General features: G+C 30.2%; 1 protein-coding gene across 1 annotated transcript in view; it reads left to right on the top strand.

The window, feature by feature from the left end:
* Lrp4 (LDL receptor related protein 4) overlaps positions 1-4,037 on the top strand; it is a 77,865-nt gene extending 73,828 nt beyond the window's left edge. Inside the window, exons 30-32 of the mRNA XM_085958819.1 lie at positions 562-789; positions 2,476-2,660; positions 3,753-4,037. Coding sequence (XP_085814945.1) covers positions 562-789; positions 2,476-2,660; positions 3,753-3,917 — 578 coding nt within the window. The 3' untranslated portion in view covers positions 3,918-4,037. The remainder of the gene's footprint in view (positions 1-561; positions 790-2,475; positions 2,661-3,752) is intronic.
* Positions 4,038-20,832: the final 16,795 nt, after the last annotated feature.

The following is a 20,832-nucleotide window of genomic DNA, read 5'->3' as shown; positions in this document are numbered from 1 at the left end:
TTCACTCACATACCATTAATACTGACAATAAGTAGAACATGGGGTCCATGTCTAAGCTCCGTATAACAAACGACCTATTATCCTTATATAATATTTTCCATAAAATAATACAAACTAGTGTTACCAGATGAAGATAACAGTTTGCCACCACTGAACAATAAATGTTTTATCCAGTAACTAAAAATGTTATCAATTACCATATTTCACTATCAACAAAGAGTATATGAAACCTGATGACTTGGCGTGCTTACGTTTTTTATCATATTAACCTACCCTTGACTCTCTGGAGATCTTGTTGTACTGTCGGACTCTTTTTCAAATATTCATAGAAACTCTTTATCGTGGTTAAGACATAGTTGTATATTAAGTGGTAATAAATGGAAAAAATCTGCCATATTGTAAACTATGTAGTCTTGATAAATTTGTAATTTATAGTGTTTAGCGACTCAAAAACGTGGACTACGTAATTACTTTGTATTAATCCCGTCTCTTCGAAGAGTTTTTGTGAGAGAGATTAGGAGAAGGAGGTTAATGAATACAATATTTTTTTATCAATTTCAGTTCCAAATAAAGTGGTAACTATGGTACGTCCAGGATCAGACATTTCGCCAGATGAATACGACCAAGAGAAAGAATATGATGACCGCTTTATGGTAGCAGAGATCTTCAATAAGACAACCCCCATCAAACCGGCAGTGCGGAAGGAGAACGGATTGAGTTTGTCAGTGATCCTTATCACATTGACAATAACGATAGTTCTCCTGATTGTCCTGACTATTGTCATTATCAGTAAGTTAAAATTACCATAATATTATCTTTATTGTCTATGGAAACTTTTTGGTTTTGCATACTTTGTTTTGTAAAATGCTGCTGTTCAAAGTACCTAGTGAGTGAGCATTATGAATAGACATTTCATGGATACAAAAACCATTTGAGATCAAATCGCGGTATGTAATCCTGATCTGTACCAGTTGCATTAACCTTGCTCTTGCTGTTGGATTTCTTAACCATTTTGAAACGCAACGCAGATTAGTTTTGGTTTCACAATCCAAGATAAAAAAATCCATCCAAATAAAAAATTGTTTATCATTTCTACTTACCAAGTGATTTTCACATAACATAAAATTTTTCCCTCCAAAATCAAAGTCGAGAATTTATCTTTTAGCTCTTGCTACCAATAAAATTTTCCTCAATACGATCAAACTTCTCGATTAAATTTCAAATAAAAATTAGGAGCTTTTTTTTTGCTTTTCCTTCGAAAAAGTTTCAAAGGTTTTTAAAATAATATTTACAAGTTTGTAATGTACCGCATGCTGATTATTACTTATCTAAAAAATTTTAAAAATATCCTGCAACCCACTTTTACTCTTCAGAATCGTCTTACTGTGTTAATAATTCCGTTCAGTTATGTGTTATGTTACTGTACTAATTTGATGAAATGGCAGTATCTTACAATAAAAATACTAGTATTGCCAACAAATTATCGTTGCACCTCCAAAACCAGTTAGGTATGTATTTTTTTACAAAATTATACAGGAGGTAAAATACATCATGAATTTTAATGACTGCGTCCTTCCGCGGAAATACAACATATTATTATTGACTTGACATCACAGAGCGGGCAAGGTTAACTCTCCAAAAACCTCTCAGGTTGCGCAGTCAAGAGAATTTTGATATTAATTAATTAATTTCTGCTATATTATATAATACTTTTTATTACATTGTTGTTTTAATTTAATAAAACGCAATGTTTTTGTAGTACTTATTCCACTTTTAATAAATAGATTAGGACCGGTTTCGTCCGCCTCAGAGGGACATTTTCAATTTTTATTACGAAAAATATCTCCGAAATATATAGCTACTGTCCGACAACAAGTTCTCGTCGATAACCGGAAGTCAATGACGTACCTGTCATGGCGGCAACGTGTGTTTAAATAATTTATCAGCTCTCTTTTTACATGCGACTCCTTTTCTTCTTCGAAATAAACCAAAAATTTACAAAACATAATTTTAATATCACTCCTGATTTATATAATATATTTTTATTATAAAAAGGATCAAATTACAAAAATTGATAGATCCATCACAACAGAATCGTAAAATGAAATGAGGGGCGTTCCTCATATGAAACGGAAGTATGATTAACTGCATAGGAGGGGCTTGTTGGTTCAAAGTTTTAACACGTAGACAAGAAGTTCTTGTTCGACAATAAGTATCCTGGTCTATAGAATATTTACTCATCTTATGTGACAACTGGTATTTTTTTAGTCATGTCTTAAAATGGTATCATAAGTTGAAGTTGTAATCACACGTCAAATCGTATGTGAAATTCAACAGCCACATTTTGTTAAATTAATATTGATACATTATTTTAAAATTTAAATTTTCTAACACCAAACTGTTATTAGGTAGGTATGCTGAGTTACATTATGTTACGTTACATATTGAACTGAACATATATTTTTCTTGTTTTAGTATTTTTCTACAACAAGCAGCAAGCGGCAAAGCAGGAATACAGTGGTCGGGGGGGAAAGAGGGGTGTGATCTCGTTCCCGAACCCAAATTACAACTGTAACACGGATGGGAGCGGCATTCCCACAGCCAATCCAGAGAGACGGAGAAACAATCGATTCCAGATATTCAAATATGATCGATCACAGGTAATTGGGAATATTTCTTAATGTTCAAGTTAGTTCAGTTAAATAAACTATATTATTTATAACAAGGAAAAATCTTGACTTGTGTTACATTTTATTAAATGTACTATAAAAAGGTGATAAAATTAAAGTTTTCGGCAAGTATTTTTTTTTTCCGACCATGTCCGATCCTAATAGGATCATATGGGCCTCCACAGGGTAGAGGTTTGTATTAACAGATTTTGTTTTTACGAGAAATAGATGTCAGCCACTTGCTCAACCTATTAGGTCCATACCCTGACTCACACACAAATTGAAAAACAATATGTGTACTTGCCAGACCCAGGATTCGAACCTGAGACCCACGGCATGATAGTCCAACGCTTATGCCGCGCGGCCACCGTGGGTGTAAGTGGGTGGGTGTTTCGGCAAGTATATAAAAAATTATTACTTACAAATTTTGTAATATGAAATATGTTAAGGCACTAATAAATCACTAAGCAATCAGGCAGTGAAAATTAATATGGATTGTAAAAATACGCAATATTATGATTGTTTAATTGTGGTTTTCTATTAATATTTTCATGTTTCGATAAATGTTCATTTGATTGATTTATATTCCAAGGGTAAAAATAGAGTTTGCCACTTATAGTTTAGTAATTTTGTGTTTAAATGTGAAAATTTCTTCCGCAGAATTAACGTTATGCCACTTATCAAGGCGTCGCCTGTCTGATGAAACTGGCACATGATTGAACAGATGTCTCGGAGAGAAATATTTTTATTGTAAATTTCCTGGTTTATATCACATGAACATGCCTAGCTTATGATAGAATCATAATAATACAATGGTTTATTTACTTATGGTTTTTTTTGTAAACAAGAATTTTGAAAACTTGCAAATTTTGCGTCCCAGCATAACACCTGTTATTTTTCAGGAATAAATTCATTTTCCATCAGTGATAATATATCCAGTCTGAAATATGAAATTTGTTAACTATGTCAGTTTTCCAATGAAATATTTAGCATAAAAACAATTTTCTTTTTTGATATAGGTATGTTCTTTCGATGTGGTACATAATTATGCATATGTTTATGAAAATATATTGTTATTTACAGGATAGAGTAACAAATGTATATTCGGCAGAGGGAACTAGCCTGATTGGGACTACGTGCAATGAATCTCGAACTCCCACCTCCACCCACTGCACTCCCACTCCTGACTCGCATCATTCGCCGCAGCACGATGGCTTCGATTCCATCACTCTCAACCCTGTCGGCTGAACAGCTCAAAATAAAACCGGCCATATATCGAACAGAATAGACAGTTACCCACCTAACTCGTAAACCGAGCATCAAATAAACAAAATAATTTCATTGAATTAGAGTGAAAATAAATTTGGTACACTAGACTAGATAAATCCAAACAATAGTCCCAAAAGGTCGATAAACTTGGGAGTACAAAATCAAACATTTTATTCCAAGGTACCCACAAATACATATTTTTGGGATTGTATTCTTAGATTTACAGACTAATGCTGATATTCCTCCCGAAATTTTTACGTGTTGTAATATTAAACACTAATATTACAAGTTTAGTAAAGGATGTGGCTTTGTCGTAAAAGGACCTATGTTATATTTTGATACTGATACATAAATAATATTTTCAATTATTTATTTATTAACTTTAGGAAAAATTGCTAGTAAGGTTCTAGACTTGCGACAGGGTTGTTCAAAAATTTGTTAAGCAGTAAGCCAAGTAATAGGTACACGTTATTATAAGTGTAAACAACAATATTTATTTGGGCAATTTACTGACGAAAAATAACATTTAATAAAATGTTATTAAATGAGAGGTGGTATAACAATCAGTTATATCAAAATATGACCGTTGTCCTTTTACAAACGAGTCACAAATTTTATATATCGACTCCCTACTGTTTTTTACCGATAAAATAGAATCAAAGAATTTGTTGGAAAATGATGAAAAAAAAATTGACTTGTCAAATTTTGTAATTCATACGAGAAATTGCAAGATATATGAATTTTTTTCATCATCTCTCGCTTGTCTGAAATAGTACAAAACTAAAAACAGAAATTCAGCGTTGATTCGGCTAAAAATCTGTGCATTGAATTTAATTGAATGCGTTGATCTCAATTTTACTTATTCAATAATAAAATTATCACAGCGAAGCGTTAAACGGGAAAGTTACTTTGTCGTAATTAGATACAGGGTTTAGGTATTTATTAAAGAATGAATAGAGATGGGTTTTGCACGGGCAAATAATATATTTTACTCTTTTCTTGCTTATCTCAACCGAACAACATAGATACAATGAGTTAGTGATGAGTAATTAGTGTAAATTACTAAAAATTAGACTTTCAATATGTTAAAGTGAATACATGACATTGTAATTAGTGTAAGTCTACAGGTGTTAACTAAAGTGATGAAAAAACGCTCAGTGTAACAAAAAATATGTATACTCACCTAATTGTATACAGAAATTACATTTAAATAATTGTGTATGTAATGAAATAATACATATTGTTTAAAATTAGATACACTAAATAATGTAGTGTTATCTTATATTCATACATATCACATACCACTGTTTGTGCAATCTTAATTACCTACAAAAAACATCTCACTCTCATATTCATGATTCATGTAGAATTAAAATCGTGCATTCTTTCATTCTTTACGTTACAATAAATGTGTTACGTTAAAAGAAACGGCGGGTCGTAAAACTCATTGTGCTAATTGTAACATAAAATTGTAAAACAGGACCTGAGGCCAAAGTGCGAATAAGAAATGGTGAAATCTAATGTAGCTTTTTGTTATTTCAAAGTTTATTGTATTATGAGTGCTGACTGTAAAACTAATGACTTTGTTCTGTTCGAGTTCGATTTTGTATTGTTTGGTACTGTCATTCTAATTTGAAATATAGAAACGGAGAATGTACTATTCAATTTCATATTCGCTTTTTGGCTTCCGATTAGAAATCAATTTGACTTTGACATATCTAGATAGTTTCATATAATAAGAATATTTAATTGGTTCCAGTACAAAAAGGATATTAATATCACATTCTGATGATTAAGTATTGTATTGTCATGATTATTATTGATGTCAGTCATGTCGGCCTGTGTAGTAATCTATAAAATTAATATTATCTTTCAAACAATTACTTTGTTAAGTATTTTATAATCCACGTAAAGTACTAATTCTATTATTCAGCCAATGGTTAATTTAAAGCTAGGGTCAGTAAATTACATTATTATGTACAACATTTCAATACCGTTTCTAATACTTTATGTAAATACATTACACTCCTAAATTTTCAAAATATGTAATGTACGTTTTGTACTGTCAGTCCTATATGGAAAGCCATCATAGAAATATAATAAATTAAAATATGCTCTATTCTGTAATTGATTTGTCAACATTTTAAGAAATAAATTGTGTATTTAATTAATTTATTATAATTCTCTTAAGGGTGGGTAGTTGGAAAAATACTTTGTTTCGGGTTATTCTAGGTTTCCTATTTGTTGCATGTCTGTCAACCAGAAGATTTTCAAATAAATCAAATGAAAATAATATTAAATTAAATTCAATTAGAAATCATTAATATCAAAAAAAAATTACATAAGCCAATAATCCAATATTAAATTCGTTAAATTGCAGTTACATATTAAAAGATCACTGATGTGGTATTATAAAAATTAAGTACATAATGAGTAATTATTTCAACCCATATAACTATGAGTTTAGAATAATATATAAATGAATTCCTTGAAAATCGAATGAAAATGACAGACATGTAAAAAAATTCTTACTGGCTTTGTTTCAAATGACTTTCTGTAGTTCGCAATCAAACATTGCATTTCTTTTTAAGATTACACATTCGGTATTACAGGTATTCTTCAATTTGCGACAAGTTTACATATCGACACTTTGGTCGTAATTGATAGGTCAAAGTACCTACTGTATTGTAGTGCAATACAAGAATTTTGTTTAAAGCGGTCGGCTGTCGTTGATCGGAGGATACCTGTATTTACGAGTCGATAGTTTTCATATATTTTGTAACCAAATAAATAATACTTAAGAGTACGGTTATAATTATTACTAAATAATAAAAGTTGGACAAACGTGGCTGTGACTGAGAAATGAAAGGAATTATTTTAATTGACTATGCATCGGTTAGTGTGATTGTTACAAATTTAGATTGTCTCTTTATTAAAGAGTTTTTGTATCTACCAAATAAGAATTACTTGAAGATTGTCCCTCAAATACAAATAAACACACCCCATTACGTGAATAGAAAACTTGTAATCTTAACTTCATGGCGTGCGTGTGAAAAATGAAATGCGAACGGTAGATTGATAATTAAGTCAAATTAGTAATATGTGTGATGACGTCGTGAATGATTAGCATTAAGATAAATGATAGTTTAATTTTTCCAAATGAATCAAATGCTTTATAATATTGGAAGACTTAATGACTGGTGTTAAAAAATTGTATTAACGGCGAACGAATGAATGAAGCAATCCTATTGATTGCTTATTTAAAAAGAAATTAGTATCATTATTATTTACTGTCAATTCTTTATGGATGTCCATAATCAATTTTACAAAATAATAAGAATAAAAAAGCCGACATAATTTACTGATTAGTAAAAAAAAACAGATTATTTTTGTAAATCGGTCATTTTTAAAAATGATTAAATTTTAATTTGTTAAGTTGGCAATGTCCTCAGCCATATTATTATTAGCTATGAAGAAATAAGTGTGAAAATATTTCGATAAATGAAGTTACTTAGTGAGCACAATAAATAATAATATCAATAATTGTAACTGTGTAATGAGAACCCATCAAAAATATATTATTGTAGTAAATGTTTATTCAAATGTAAGGGTCGATAAATCGTACACATGTGCTAGGCTAAATTCTATGAATTTATTTGTCAGATGTCCAGACATTTCAGACATTTTAGAAGCTGCAATTATATAAAAACCCATCTGATTAATGTATACAAGAGATTAATATACTGTACCACTGGTAATTGTCTTTGATTTCAAAGCAAACATAAGTACTGTATTATTTTTTGACAAATTAACAATTACAATGCTGATTAATCCTCCACGTACATATGAGGCGTCTAATAACAAAAACTCAAATACAATTCAGCAAAATGTGTAACGATCTATAACTTCTAGAGCTTGCCAAAATCGTATTTTCTTTTTCGATTTTTCCGAACGTTTTACAGAAGGCAAAAAATATACAATTCCGGACTTCGACGCCTCATTTAAATAAATTTCATATTGTTTTAAAGCTGCATTTTCAATGGAAACTTTTAAACTTTTACATGAAAATATTCTGATAGTGAGAATCCTGCTGATTTGCGACGAAAAACTGTCATGATTTATTTGATAAACGAAAGACAGCGGGTGGGATCGATTCATAGACCTGTCGATTAGCAAGGGCGCACGTCGATGTTTGCAACATTCTGGCCATCGGGTGAGTGACAATTTTTTTATATAGATATAGAAGAAACTATTATCGTAGACGCAAACCGATAAATTATCTAATTTTAAAAATATTAGTTTGTGTTAGTATTAACGGATGGCAATATAAATTTTTTTTAGGTAAGTAAATATATTTTATGAATGAAGAAAATTATATTGAATTCAGCTCTCTTGAAAATAATAAAAATACTAATTACATTGAAACACTTCAAAGAAATATATTCAATTTAATATGTCCTGGTATTTATACATTACATGTCCGAGAATGGAGAGTAAAATAAAAAAGTTCACTAATATTGCGTGTGCTCACCACACATACCCGTTTGTTTTGTTTATGAAGTTCCCGTCATCGGTATAACATACAATTGTGACATTTGCCTAATTAATATTTAAAATCCAATTTGTGTGTCTCGTAAACAATAAAAGAGTAATGAAAATAGAACAACGTGCAGTGTTTGTTCAATATGATCGCAGCGGTGCCAAAAGTAAAAAAAATTAAAAAATTACGGCAGCTCTAAAATGGTGTTTAAAAATGCTTATTTAAATACTATGTAGCTACTAGTTCGCTGAAATGTTCTTCTGAAACAATAATTAAATCATTTATTGTTGCAGAATCGCATTTTATTTAAGGAAGATTAAGTACTTATGACTTTGTTTCGACTTAATTTTTCATTTCACTTGGTATTTTCACTTGGTATACTTGGTAATACAGTATCTACTACCATTTAAAACACCAGAATATAATTATTTTAGACTTTAAATTTCTGGTATATATTATTATTGTAATTCAATAAACAAAAACACGATTGGTTAATTTTTCTACAATATTTATTACACTAAAGATTTATCATTGGCTCGGTTTCCATATTGAAGGAATTCCTTTTTAGACAGTATATATGTATTAAGCATAATATGCTGATTATTTAACAATCTTGAAATGGTTCTCTCCAAAATTAACGCTAACACAACCAATATGGTTTGTCATGACTATTATGTATGGGATATCTGATAATATGCTATGTCCATTGTGTTATAATTCCGATTTTTTTTGGTGCAATATCCCATTCTTACTTGGATAAAAGAATTCAGAGGCACACCAAGCTAAATGAAAAATTAACCATGAGAAACTATAATAATATAATATATAAATTTCAATTTTCATATTTTGTACGTATCCCACCAATCAAAATTTTTGTATTGTGGCATTATATTGTAATATATATTATATATATTTGTATATTATGTAGAAGTAGAAACAAATCTTATAGGAGTGAGTCATTGGTTCATTGCTCAGGGAGCCTCAACGTCATTAGCCAATCCTGAATATTGCGAGATGCATTGATATAAAGTAAATTATTTTGTTACCCATTAAAACTTTACATCCGAAAATAGTTTGACATTATCGTATATAAAATATTTGATAATATGATTATCTTTCATAATATTTGAAACCATCAATTGTAAATTTAAATTCTTTATTTTGACCTTAATTTTACAATAGGGTTACATACTTACAAGATTTTCTATCTGTGTGGATTGGTTGTAATGTATCACTTCACAACACATAAAATACAGATTTTTTCGTATTTCAATAAAGAAAAAAATTGGGTAAGATATGTGTGAATTTTAATTTGTTTGGCCTTTCTATAGTACCTAGTAGGTATCATATTTTTATTTAATGTTTAATAAATGTTATATTTTAAAAACAATTCTCTCAAGAATATATTCTGGATAACTTTTGACTGTGACTCATGACTGAAGATTGCGTTTGCTAAAATCCTTTATACATTGAGTGACATGTTGATTTTGTAATATGACTAAAAAAAATACTGTCAAATCGATGTATGTAAAATAATATGTCATCGATTGGAGTTTTTTTTTTTGAGAATGTCAAGGGTAAAAATATTAAGATTACAATGTGGTTGTAAACATTTTATTTCAATTTAAATATATATTATTATATACACAATGTGACTGATATAACTTCCATTTATTTTTACATATACACAAATATAATATGCACTAGAAATATATATCTATTCTATTTTTTTTTAATGATTTCATTCTGCTTTTAAAGAACAGATGAGATGTAATAATGTATCTTGAAAAATAAAATATGTTTTTTGTAAAATGAAAATACCTTTCACCGAATGAATGGAAATGAAGTTGCATTTTCCAATGTGCTGTATATAAAAAGAAAATGTAGCATCAATGTCTCAGACCTTGTGCGGTCTGATTGTATGTATTTTTGTAAGACTCATTTCACTACATATTATCAATAAATATTTTATTCTAAATTATTTTATGCACAATAACTAAAATAATAAATAAAGTAGGTATTATTGACTGTCAAATTTAATTTCAGTCTTAAGGCTATAAGAAACATCACTTTCAGAAAATATTTTCAAAAATCTTTGGTTTGATAGAATATCATATTTATAATTTTACATGTTTATTTCGTCAGTTCGATATGTTCACAATATTATTTTTGGTTAATAAAATACTTTCTTATGATATCGTGTAACAGCTATAAAGATTAATCTCATCTCAAATACTAGAATTGTAAATTATTTTTTAAGGATGTCTTTCGATGAACATTTGAGTAGTTGGTATTACCGTATACAGAATTTTAAAAAAATACTGTGATAAAATATGGCAACACTCGGAAGGATCGAGAGCTCGAACATTGGATTTCGCTCAAACAAAAATTATTCAATTGTACATCGTCTGATGAATTTAATGAAATATATTAACAAAAATAATCATTACATACATTTTATGCCTCCATAATGGTATGTATATGATTAATTTATAAATACTTAAATAAAAATTTATTTTAAATGTTATCCGTGTTTCATTTTACAAAACAATTAATAAAAGAGGGTTGTAGAAGAATGGCACATGAGAAAGAAAAAAGAAATGGCCAAACTCGACAAAGAACAAAATTAATGATAGACCTATGTAATAAGTATTAATTGACGTATATGTAGCAAAACTTCATAATAACGAAAATTTTAATTGATTCAAGTTTTGAATTTTCCCATTTGAATCTTTTTTGCAATATGAGTTTCGCCTTTAGTACAAAACTTTAAATCAATTAGAAATTAAAATAAAATTTCATCAACTACCTACCGTCAGATGTTTCAATTGATAGTTGTGTCATACTACAAATAATTCAAATATTATTAAATTACTATAAAACTTTGATTGAGAGGACCAAGTACTTAAGAATGTCGAGAAAGAATAGACATCCAATAAATACTTTGGTGGGTAGTTCAATGTTTGAAAGCACTGCTGTTTTTAAGTACCTACCTACTTGGGAACCAACCTCTCCTAAAAGTAGGAGATGAACTGTGTATTAGCGAGCAGACTGAAGAGTGAAAATGCAGTGTTAATCGCAATGGTCTATTCAGGTTCAAGCAATTGTTCAAAAAGACAAAATTTCGGGTATACGTCACCATGAAACTAATCGCTCTGTAAGCCCGCTCCTACATCAGAACTCGCCTTGTTTGCAACATGTCGAATACGTCGATGACGTCATCGTTATTCACAAAACATACGTTGCCAAATGGAGCTCCGCTGATTGGTCGAAAGTGACTGTTTAAAAAAAACATCTTTCTGTTGCAAATCGACAAGTTGCATGCGACTCACCCTATTTGTAGAGACCGGCTCTACCGAGCCTGTGCGTTTGCGCAAATCGCTCACATTGGCCATTAGCCATTCGTATCTAGACGTCACTACTCACCGCATTCCATACATCTAATCAACAGAAATGGCAGACGAACGCAACATTTAGTTTGTGCAAGAAATAGAGAAGCATGCATGTATATATGATTATACACAGAGAGAACACTGTGTCATTTTTCATTAGTTGGGGTTCAACTAACCAACAGTACTTTAAAACAGTCTGGACTCATTCTAAAGCAATTTTAGAATCTATCCGGTTGCTGGATGAGTTCTGCTATGATAAATGATGCGCTGAACATCGATATATACCTAAGTGACGGATGAATCCAATATTTTCGCCTTCTACTTAAATTTCTGCGGTACCAATATATAATAATCGCTGTTTCAGCGTACGATGACATATTTGTGTACCTAATGGCGTTTGACATTTAGCCAGAGTATATTTTGACATTCCGAGAGATTACGCGCGAGTGTCGCTAGGTAGATATGCGAGGTCATCCCATGCAACACTGAGTCACCGGTCTCGGAAGGTTTGATTTAAGGCTGTGCGGCACACGAGGCGAGTTTAGATGTGAGAGCAGGCAAAGGGCCTAACGGAGAAACAATAGTATCTGTATTTCTTACTTTTCTTACTATCTGTATTCGAAAACAAAATTCTATGAAAAACACTTTACCGACAGGTTAAAGAAAAACAAAGGTAGGACATCCATCCGTAGGAATGAATGCTGAGCTCTGCAAATATTTTAAGTCCAATATATTTAATGTCATGGTTGCAAAAACTCAGATGAACAGGTCATGTTGTTAAATGCGATGGATCAAGCGCTCTCTGTAGGGTTTGGAGCCCCAGTAGACATTTGGTCGCCTCTGAAGGAGATGGACAAACAACCTTAAGAGGGACAATGAGAGGCTCAGTGTGACCGACTGGAGAGAGCTCGAGACAGAGATTGCTGTAGGACGGTTGTGCAGTCAGCCATGGACCTGTACGGTCTGTAGTGCTAGCTTAATTAATAAATAACAATAAATAAAAACGCACAAAGTAAGACATATTAGGCCAGATGTATAAAATGATGGAACGTAGATTAGGCGCCCTTCAAAGATGCACCAGGAGTGTCCAAGGATAAGCCTCTCAAAACCTTGAATGGTGTACACTAACTTTCTTACCATTCTAGTAAGTACCTAGACGCCTTTATAAGCTTAGTCCCTATACAATATTTTGTCATTCACAAAATTAACAATAATTAATTTTAAAAAACAGTTCAATCTGATTTATTCTTAACATATTTTTAAATAAAAAAAAGTTAATCACCAATCAAAGTGGAGCATATAATCCTCCACAGAGTTGAAGTTATATTAGGAGATTTATTACAAGGAATGGTTTTTAGCTGTGCACACCCAATCCATTGGGTCATTGCTCTGGATCAAATACACATTGATAAATCAAGAAACTTGCCCGCACTCACGGCTGCAGAGACAGGCGCTCTACCAAGTACAACAGTAAAACCCTGTTAATAATATGACCATGGTCAATTCAACATTTTTCACAAATCTAAATATATGTTAAGATTTATAAAATCTATTTGTAGCGATATCCACTAATTCGATGAATGAATCCTAACAGTACCACTGATATTAATCTAAAAGAAATTGTATCGGAAATGGAAAGTGCAAAAAGTTGTTTTAAGTTTTACTGTGTTTTTGCCATACATTATGTATTTCATAATTCGAGTTTCGGATCTGTCAATTTTGAATTAACGAGGTTTTACTGTACACCGTGGGGGGAGATCTATACAGAGGTTTAAACATATATATTATTATAAATGCTCATATTCACATTTTACATTTTGTTATAATAAATAATTTTTTACAATAGTGGAATATAGTTATAAAACTGGCAGAAAAAATTTCTGCTAGCACAAAACAAAAATTATCAATAATAAATAGAAATGGACACATCATAACAATAGTTATTATCATAGTATCACATTAAAGTGAAATAATCAGAAATCATTCCATTTTAATTATATTAGGTATACTTCAGCTGGTATATTATGTAATAGTAAATAAATTGATGGCGAAGTCTCAATAAAAAGCTTATATTTAGATATAACGGAAGCATGCTTTAGGGCCTGATGCATAGTAATACTTAAATAATGCATTACGATTAACAGGTGACGCCCCTGGCGGTGAAACCTGTTTACAAATAATTATGTTTTTATAAACAAAAATCAAGTAACATATAAATATATTTTACAGTTTTAGAGAAATCATGATTGTATAGAGTACCGATTATCTAGGCAAAAACTAACCAAAAAGCAATGAATAATTTGAATGCATTAATCGATGGAGATTAATTTGTGAATAATTTTAATAAATACAATGAGCGTGTTGCTTTTTCAATAATAAATAAAAAATTGCTGGAATACTTTATTCGCAGTGCACGGATTTATTCAATTAATCACTGATAAAGTAACAGTTAAATCATTAAAAGTTTATATTTATATTGTACAGTTTTCATAGCTATCCCACTGTACGTCAATTAAAAAGTATTTTTAATAAATTATGGAAAATTTTAATTCAAAATTGACAACCAATTTGATTACCTACCGAAATTATTGACTGTTTTGGTAAAATATCATCTATGGATAGCGATCACAATTAGTTAGTTTTAAATAACATTAAAATTCTATGCATCACGCCTTTATTACAGTAAGAAAAATAATTTATAATATTTATTGGTTAACTGTTTCTTATAACAGAATTATTACTTCAATATTCTTAGAACTATTAATGGCTACAATGAGATCTCTGGTTTGATGATGAATAATTAGTTAATTATTTTTTCTATAATATCATTAGTTTCATAACAATATAATATGTAATTATATTCTACACCTGCCTACAGAGATAATCCGACACCTATCAAAATTTTACAAGGTAAGGTTTTTTTGTTTTGTCTTTAAAATATTGCTTAAACTGTAGGTAATTGCCAAAAATTGACAATAAATTTATTTAGTACCAAATACTACTCTCGCAAGATTGAAGAATGTTAGATTTACATTAATGAAAATACATAATTATAAAATATCTAAGAAAACATACATATTTGAAAAAATATGTATTCACATGAGTCATAGACGGACCGATAGCTTAAATGATAAGAGTTCCACTTAGTCTATCTTTTTTCAAGGAATAGGTATGTTTTCTGGGGTTTTGAAAATTATGTATTTTAATTATTATGCCATGCATTTCTTGAATGATTGTTCTTTATTTTTGTTTATTGTTTACTTGCAGTATGAATAATACATATGATCCTCTTAGGATCAAACATGGTGATTCATTTGATACTGGACATAAATTTATTTTCTAAATTCATTATATTCATAAATCATGCGTTCTTCATTCCGGTTTTAAGTTAGGTACGTTAAATAACAATATGAAAAAATTATTACAATCAAAACATATTTGCATGAACAATCAATCTGTCTTAATTTAATATCAAAATTCAAAATATTGAATTTAGGAATGTAACAACAAATAATATAAGATCTAACACAATGGTAACTATGTCTTTTATATGCATAGTATATTCAGGCTTTTGATTGAGAAAAAATAAGTTCATAATAATAATAAGAAAACATATTAGATTTTTGTTTAATATCAGCCTAGAAACATCTATAAGGGACCATAAAATTGAATTTAACAAAACCATTTTACACGATTCATACCAAATCATGATATAATATTACGCCGTTGATCTAAATATAATAAGACCATTGTTGTGGGACATAAAGGAAAAGCTGGCATGCATATCAGAAAGAGTTAGTCTCAAGATATCACTAAAACAAAATAATACGTCTTCAACCGATAGATTTGATGCAAAAACATGATAATATAACTATTGGCTGAAACTCCATTAATAACTGGATGGCTGCCAATGATGTCTTAAGACGCAAACTTTTCTGTGAACGGAACGCCGCTCATACAAAAATGACGTCTCTGGACGTTCCGCTTTAAACGGGATTTTACTAACGTAAATCAATTATTTTAAATATACAACGACATATATTGGGAATATCGTCACATACTCAGAATTGAAACAAAATTCGTTTTTACCACTTGAAACGTAAATTGATTTAAATTTTTTATTTTTGGAATAAAATTCGCAGCGTGCAAGGTACAGCCATACATACACCTACCGGCAGTAAAGTTAAGTTAAGAAAAGTTAAGAAAACTGAGTTTCACAAATTCTGGGCTTTGTTGTTTTAGAAACTAAAGATCCAGAAACGTAAATCAGAAGATGGATACAGAGCCAACAAGTGTTACTTTGGAATCCGTAAACATTTAAAATCCAGATTGTTATCTGGGAAAACAAAAATGTAGATATACCAAAAAAAAAATGCTAAATCTTGTTGTCAAAAATGGGTCACATTCGAAAGAATGAGTCTGAGACTAACATTTGCAGTAAAAAGTTATTGAATACGTCGCAAACGACACAACCAAGAAATTTACGAATGATTTGGTGAACCTGACATAATCCAAATATTAAAATGTTCTGACTGTTTAACACTACAACAGAAGGCCAATTCTTGAATGAAGCAGTAAAAAACACCGCTTTAATGAAGCATTAATGAACCACGTAAAATTTTTAGTTTTACAGGAGGTATTGTGTGTATAAAGCTTCGAACGAAATGCATTCGTGCGAGTGAGAAAGCATTCAGCATGCTTATACCTTATATCCATGCGTTAGAGTAAGATAGAAAGTAAACATGCCAAAACGAACTGTTTGTGATTTGTTGAAGTACGTAGCCAATTAATCAGTTACGTCTCCAATATAACAATATTACAACACGGAATTTCCGTTGTATTTTGCAAACAAACATGTGTGTTTCTGTATTACAAAATCACAATAAATATTTGTGAGAATTTAAACACAAACTAATACTTTCAGCGGTAATAGTTGTGTAAAAGATAGAAAAAATAGAATAACAGCCTGCTCACTACATACAAATTTTTGACGTTTAATAATATGTCAAAGTCAAATGGAGAGTTACTAACGCCCCTAGCGGCAAAGCGTGTATAGTTAAATTGCATACTGTACTCGACACCACCGGTCGACTTTTAATATACTTCGTTGTAGTAGGTTTGCGCTTAGATTGTGCAACCGGTAATACTGCTTCATTCAAGAATTGGCCTTCAGGCCATGCGGTCCAATGGCAGTAATGAAATGAAACACTGGCATTAACATCAATGTTTTGATAAAATCACATGAATGTATTGTCTCACTAGGATAGAACCCGGAGCCCCCGGATGAGAACAGTCTGATTGGAGAAATACTTGGAGGCCGTAACTGTGGTGGTTGGATGGCGTAACCCAGGATGTGCAAGCAGACAGCATCTCAGATTGGGGGAGAATAACGGAAGATTGATCAGAATGGCAACTAAAAAACCTTAGTGCCAACCTCGAGCTGTTAAAATGACGATACCATTCAATATTTGTAGCAACGTGATTTGAATTGCTATTTTAAGTACGGAAAACGTTGGGGGTGAATATTATGCTTCACTGATATAACATAGAAGGTAGGTATATGAAAATTTGGAAACTGGCAATAATATGTCCGATAGATAATTAAAAAAAATAATTATTTATGGTTGATATGATTGTGTAAAATTCTTGTTCCTATGTAAATAGTGTTTATGATCAACATAAAATATTTTGATAATATTAAATAAACGATTTTGTAGTTGCCTATCTTAATTTATCCCCTAAATTGAAATTTTAAAAAAAATGATGAATATTTTATTTATAAGAAAGCGTATCTAGAAAGGGTATGTAATAATTTGATATTGGTATGTATACGTATATAATACTGTTGACTAATTTAGATTACAATTAGACCATTTGAAACTTTTTTGTTATAGGTAATGTAACAATTACAAATATTAATAATGAAATTGTTAGGCCTAAAATTCAACAGTAACAATGGAAACATTACATTAATTTTACGCTTTAAATTCATGATAATGCGTAGAAAAACATTATAACTGTATAACCTAAGATTTATAAAGATAGAAGTACCCGTTATTAATTCTGTTCGTATTTATTACCTACTGAACACTGCTGGTTGTCAAAAAATTGATATTACTTACCTAGGTATAGTTATAAATGACCATAGATATTACAAATATTAAAAAAAAAACTGTATTTAATTTTATGGATTATTATGTAATCCAAGTGAAGGGTAATCTTAATTTATAAATTAAAACAAAAGAAAATAAAATATTTTAAATTCGTTCAAAGCGTAGTACCTATAATTTATATACCTACATACTTTTAGTTTTGGTAGTGCCATTGTAATTGTACTATTTTAAATACTTATAATTTGTACAGTAAAACCCCATTAATTCGAAATCGAAGGGACAGAAAATCGAAAAAAATCGAATTACAAACAGCAAAACTTGCAAAAAATTTTTTTTGTTTTAATTTTGTAAAATTGTTCGAAATCGCTATTTTATGAATTTTCGGCGAATTTAGAATGAACATGTATGTATTAACGGGATTTTACTGTATATTTATCCAAAAATTAAATTTTAAATAAATATTATTAAAAAAGTATTAAAATATTTTATACCTACATAAATATTCAAGATTACATTATTGCGTATAAATACTGGCAACAGCAGAATATAGTACACAATATATTTTTTATTCTTATCATTTGATATTGCCAATAATTGAGGTGCTGAGAATTAAAGTAGTAGGTACAAGTGACAAGTGAAAAATGAGTTTGGAACGGTTTGCACCACATACCTATTGATGGGTGAAACCGGATTCAAACATGTAACTGGTTTTTATGAAAAGTTATGAACATATTTTTATTCCTAATATTGGATTTCATTCCATGGAGTATAATATCAGTGGCGAAGGGTAGAGGCAAGCTGTAAAGGTCTGACATTAATTATTATTATTATTAAAACTTTGTGAGTCAAACGTATTTGTTTTCATTGTTATTTTTTTAAATTCAACTAAGCCCGGCCTGATCCAAGCCATAGTAGATAATAGTCAAAAAATATATTTATGTATGAATATCTAAAATTATGCCATTGGTCTATACATCATTTTAGATATTTTATAGATAGAAGGATATTTTTTATTGATTACGGTTTGGTTGGGCAAGGCTTAATGAATTTTAAAAAACTAAGTAAAACTATAAAATTATGTAATCTTAATTGAACGAAAACAAATAAGTGTGACTACTGAATGTGCACTATTTTTATCGGACAGTCTGACTCTGAATCGGACTATTATGGTTTAGTTGAGGCAGGATTCAATTAAATTTTAAAAACTAACCAGCACCATCCGCAAATTGTATTCTTAGTTCAATGAAAACAAATAAGTATGACTGACAAAGTTTAGTGTGCACTACTTATGTCGAATCTGAACAGCCTACCTCCAACCCTTGCCACTGTATAATATATATATAAAATATTATTATTTCCATAGCAACATATTTAATTTGGAATGTTGTGAGCCTGACATGTCCTTCCTCAAAAACATATGAATAGTAATAATGTATCATATTTTGAGAACAGGACTTCATTTGCAGAATGTGGATTTACTCAATTCGGTCACTACAATACAAGTGCACTACTTGTATTCTTTTAATCCTCATCCAACTAAATTATTGACATTTGCATATTTTAGATATTAAAAATAAATACAAAAAAAAAACAATTATTAAGCAGGGTCAGGCTCATAGTAAAATAATTTAATTGGGTATCAATCACTTGTTGCTTTCATAATAAATACATATTGTAAAAAAATATTTCTTTGGTTGTTTAATAATTATTGTATTTAAAATTATGAAAAAAATCCATATATAAAGCCTCAAAAAAACAAAAACAAAAATATAAACTTTTAGAATAGAAGCAACAATTAAGTAATGTAACTAAAAATTTCCCCACAAAAATAAAATTTATATTGTTTAATTTGAATTTGTTCTTAAAATACAATTAACTAAGGAAATGGTCTCAATAAATTGACTGGCTAATACATAATAATATGAATTAGGTTCAAATATATTATGATCACGTTATGTGCTGTCACATGCTGTCAGTGGCGAAGGGTGGAGGTAGGCTGTTAAGATTCGCTATAAATAGTGCACACTAAACTTTTTTAGTCATATGTATTTGTTTTTATTGAACTAAGACTACAATTTACAGATGGTGTTAGTTAGTTTTTTCAAAATCAATTAAACCCTACTTAAACGAAACCATAATCGTTTTGGTCTAATTTGGGAAATACGACAAAATTATGCACACTCTTTCATTCATAGTTATTTGTTTTCGTTGGATTAAAAATACATATTATACATATTATTGGTTAATTTTTTTAATTCATTAAGCTCTGCCTAAACCAAACTATAATAAATAAAAAATATTATTATATTTATAAAATATTCAAAGTTATGTATGATTTAATTGCATAATTTTAGATATTTTATGGATAGACATGTATTTTTTGACTATTATCTATTAAGGCTTGGTTTTTCAGGGTTTAATTTAATTTTAAAAACTAACCAACACTATCTGTAAATTGTAGTCTTATTTCAATGAAAACAAATATGTATGTCTGAAAAAGTTTAATGTGCACTGTTTATGGCGCATCTTAACAGCCTACCTCCACCCTTCGCCACTGCATGCTGTTACAGTAAGCTGCCGCTACGGGAAAAAAGTGTGCAATGTCGTTTTTCTTGGTATTTAAAATGTCAACAGAAATGCATCAGACTGATGCTCCCATATAGTAGCACATTTTGAACCTTTAAACGAACATTGTCAGTTCTGAAATCTGCCGAAATCACCAGAACAACGAGGTCCTGCATGACTCAATGAACGTTTTTTAATCATTTTCTACATACAGTAGGCGCTCGGTAATCCGGCGTTCACTAATCCGGGACGTCCAATAGTCTGGCATTTTGCAACAGAATTTA

The sequence above is a fragment of the Rhyacophila brunnea genome, unplaced genomic scaffold (genome assembly GCF_057557595.1).
Source record: "Rhyacophila brunnea isolate RB1 unplaced genomic scaffold, BYU_Rbru_1.0 scaffold_8, whole genome shotgun sequence".
Taxonomy (NCBI): domain Eukaryota; kingdom Metazoa; phylum Arthropoda; class Insecta; order Trichoptera; family Rhyacophilidae; genus Rhyacophila; species Rhyacophila brunnea.
This window is presented reverse-complemented; position numbering and strand designations above follow the sequence as displayed.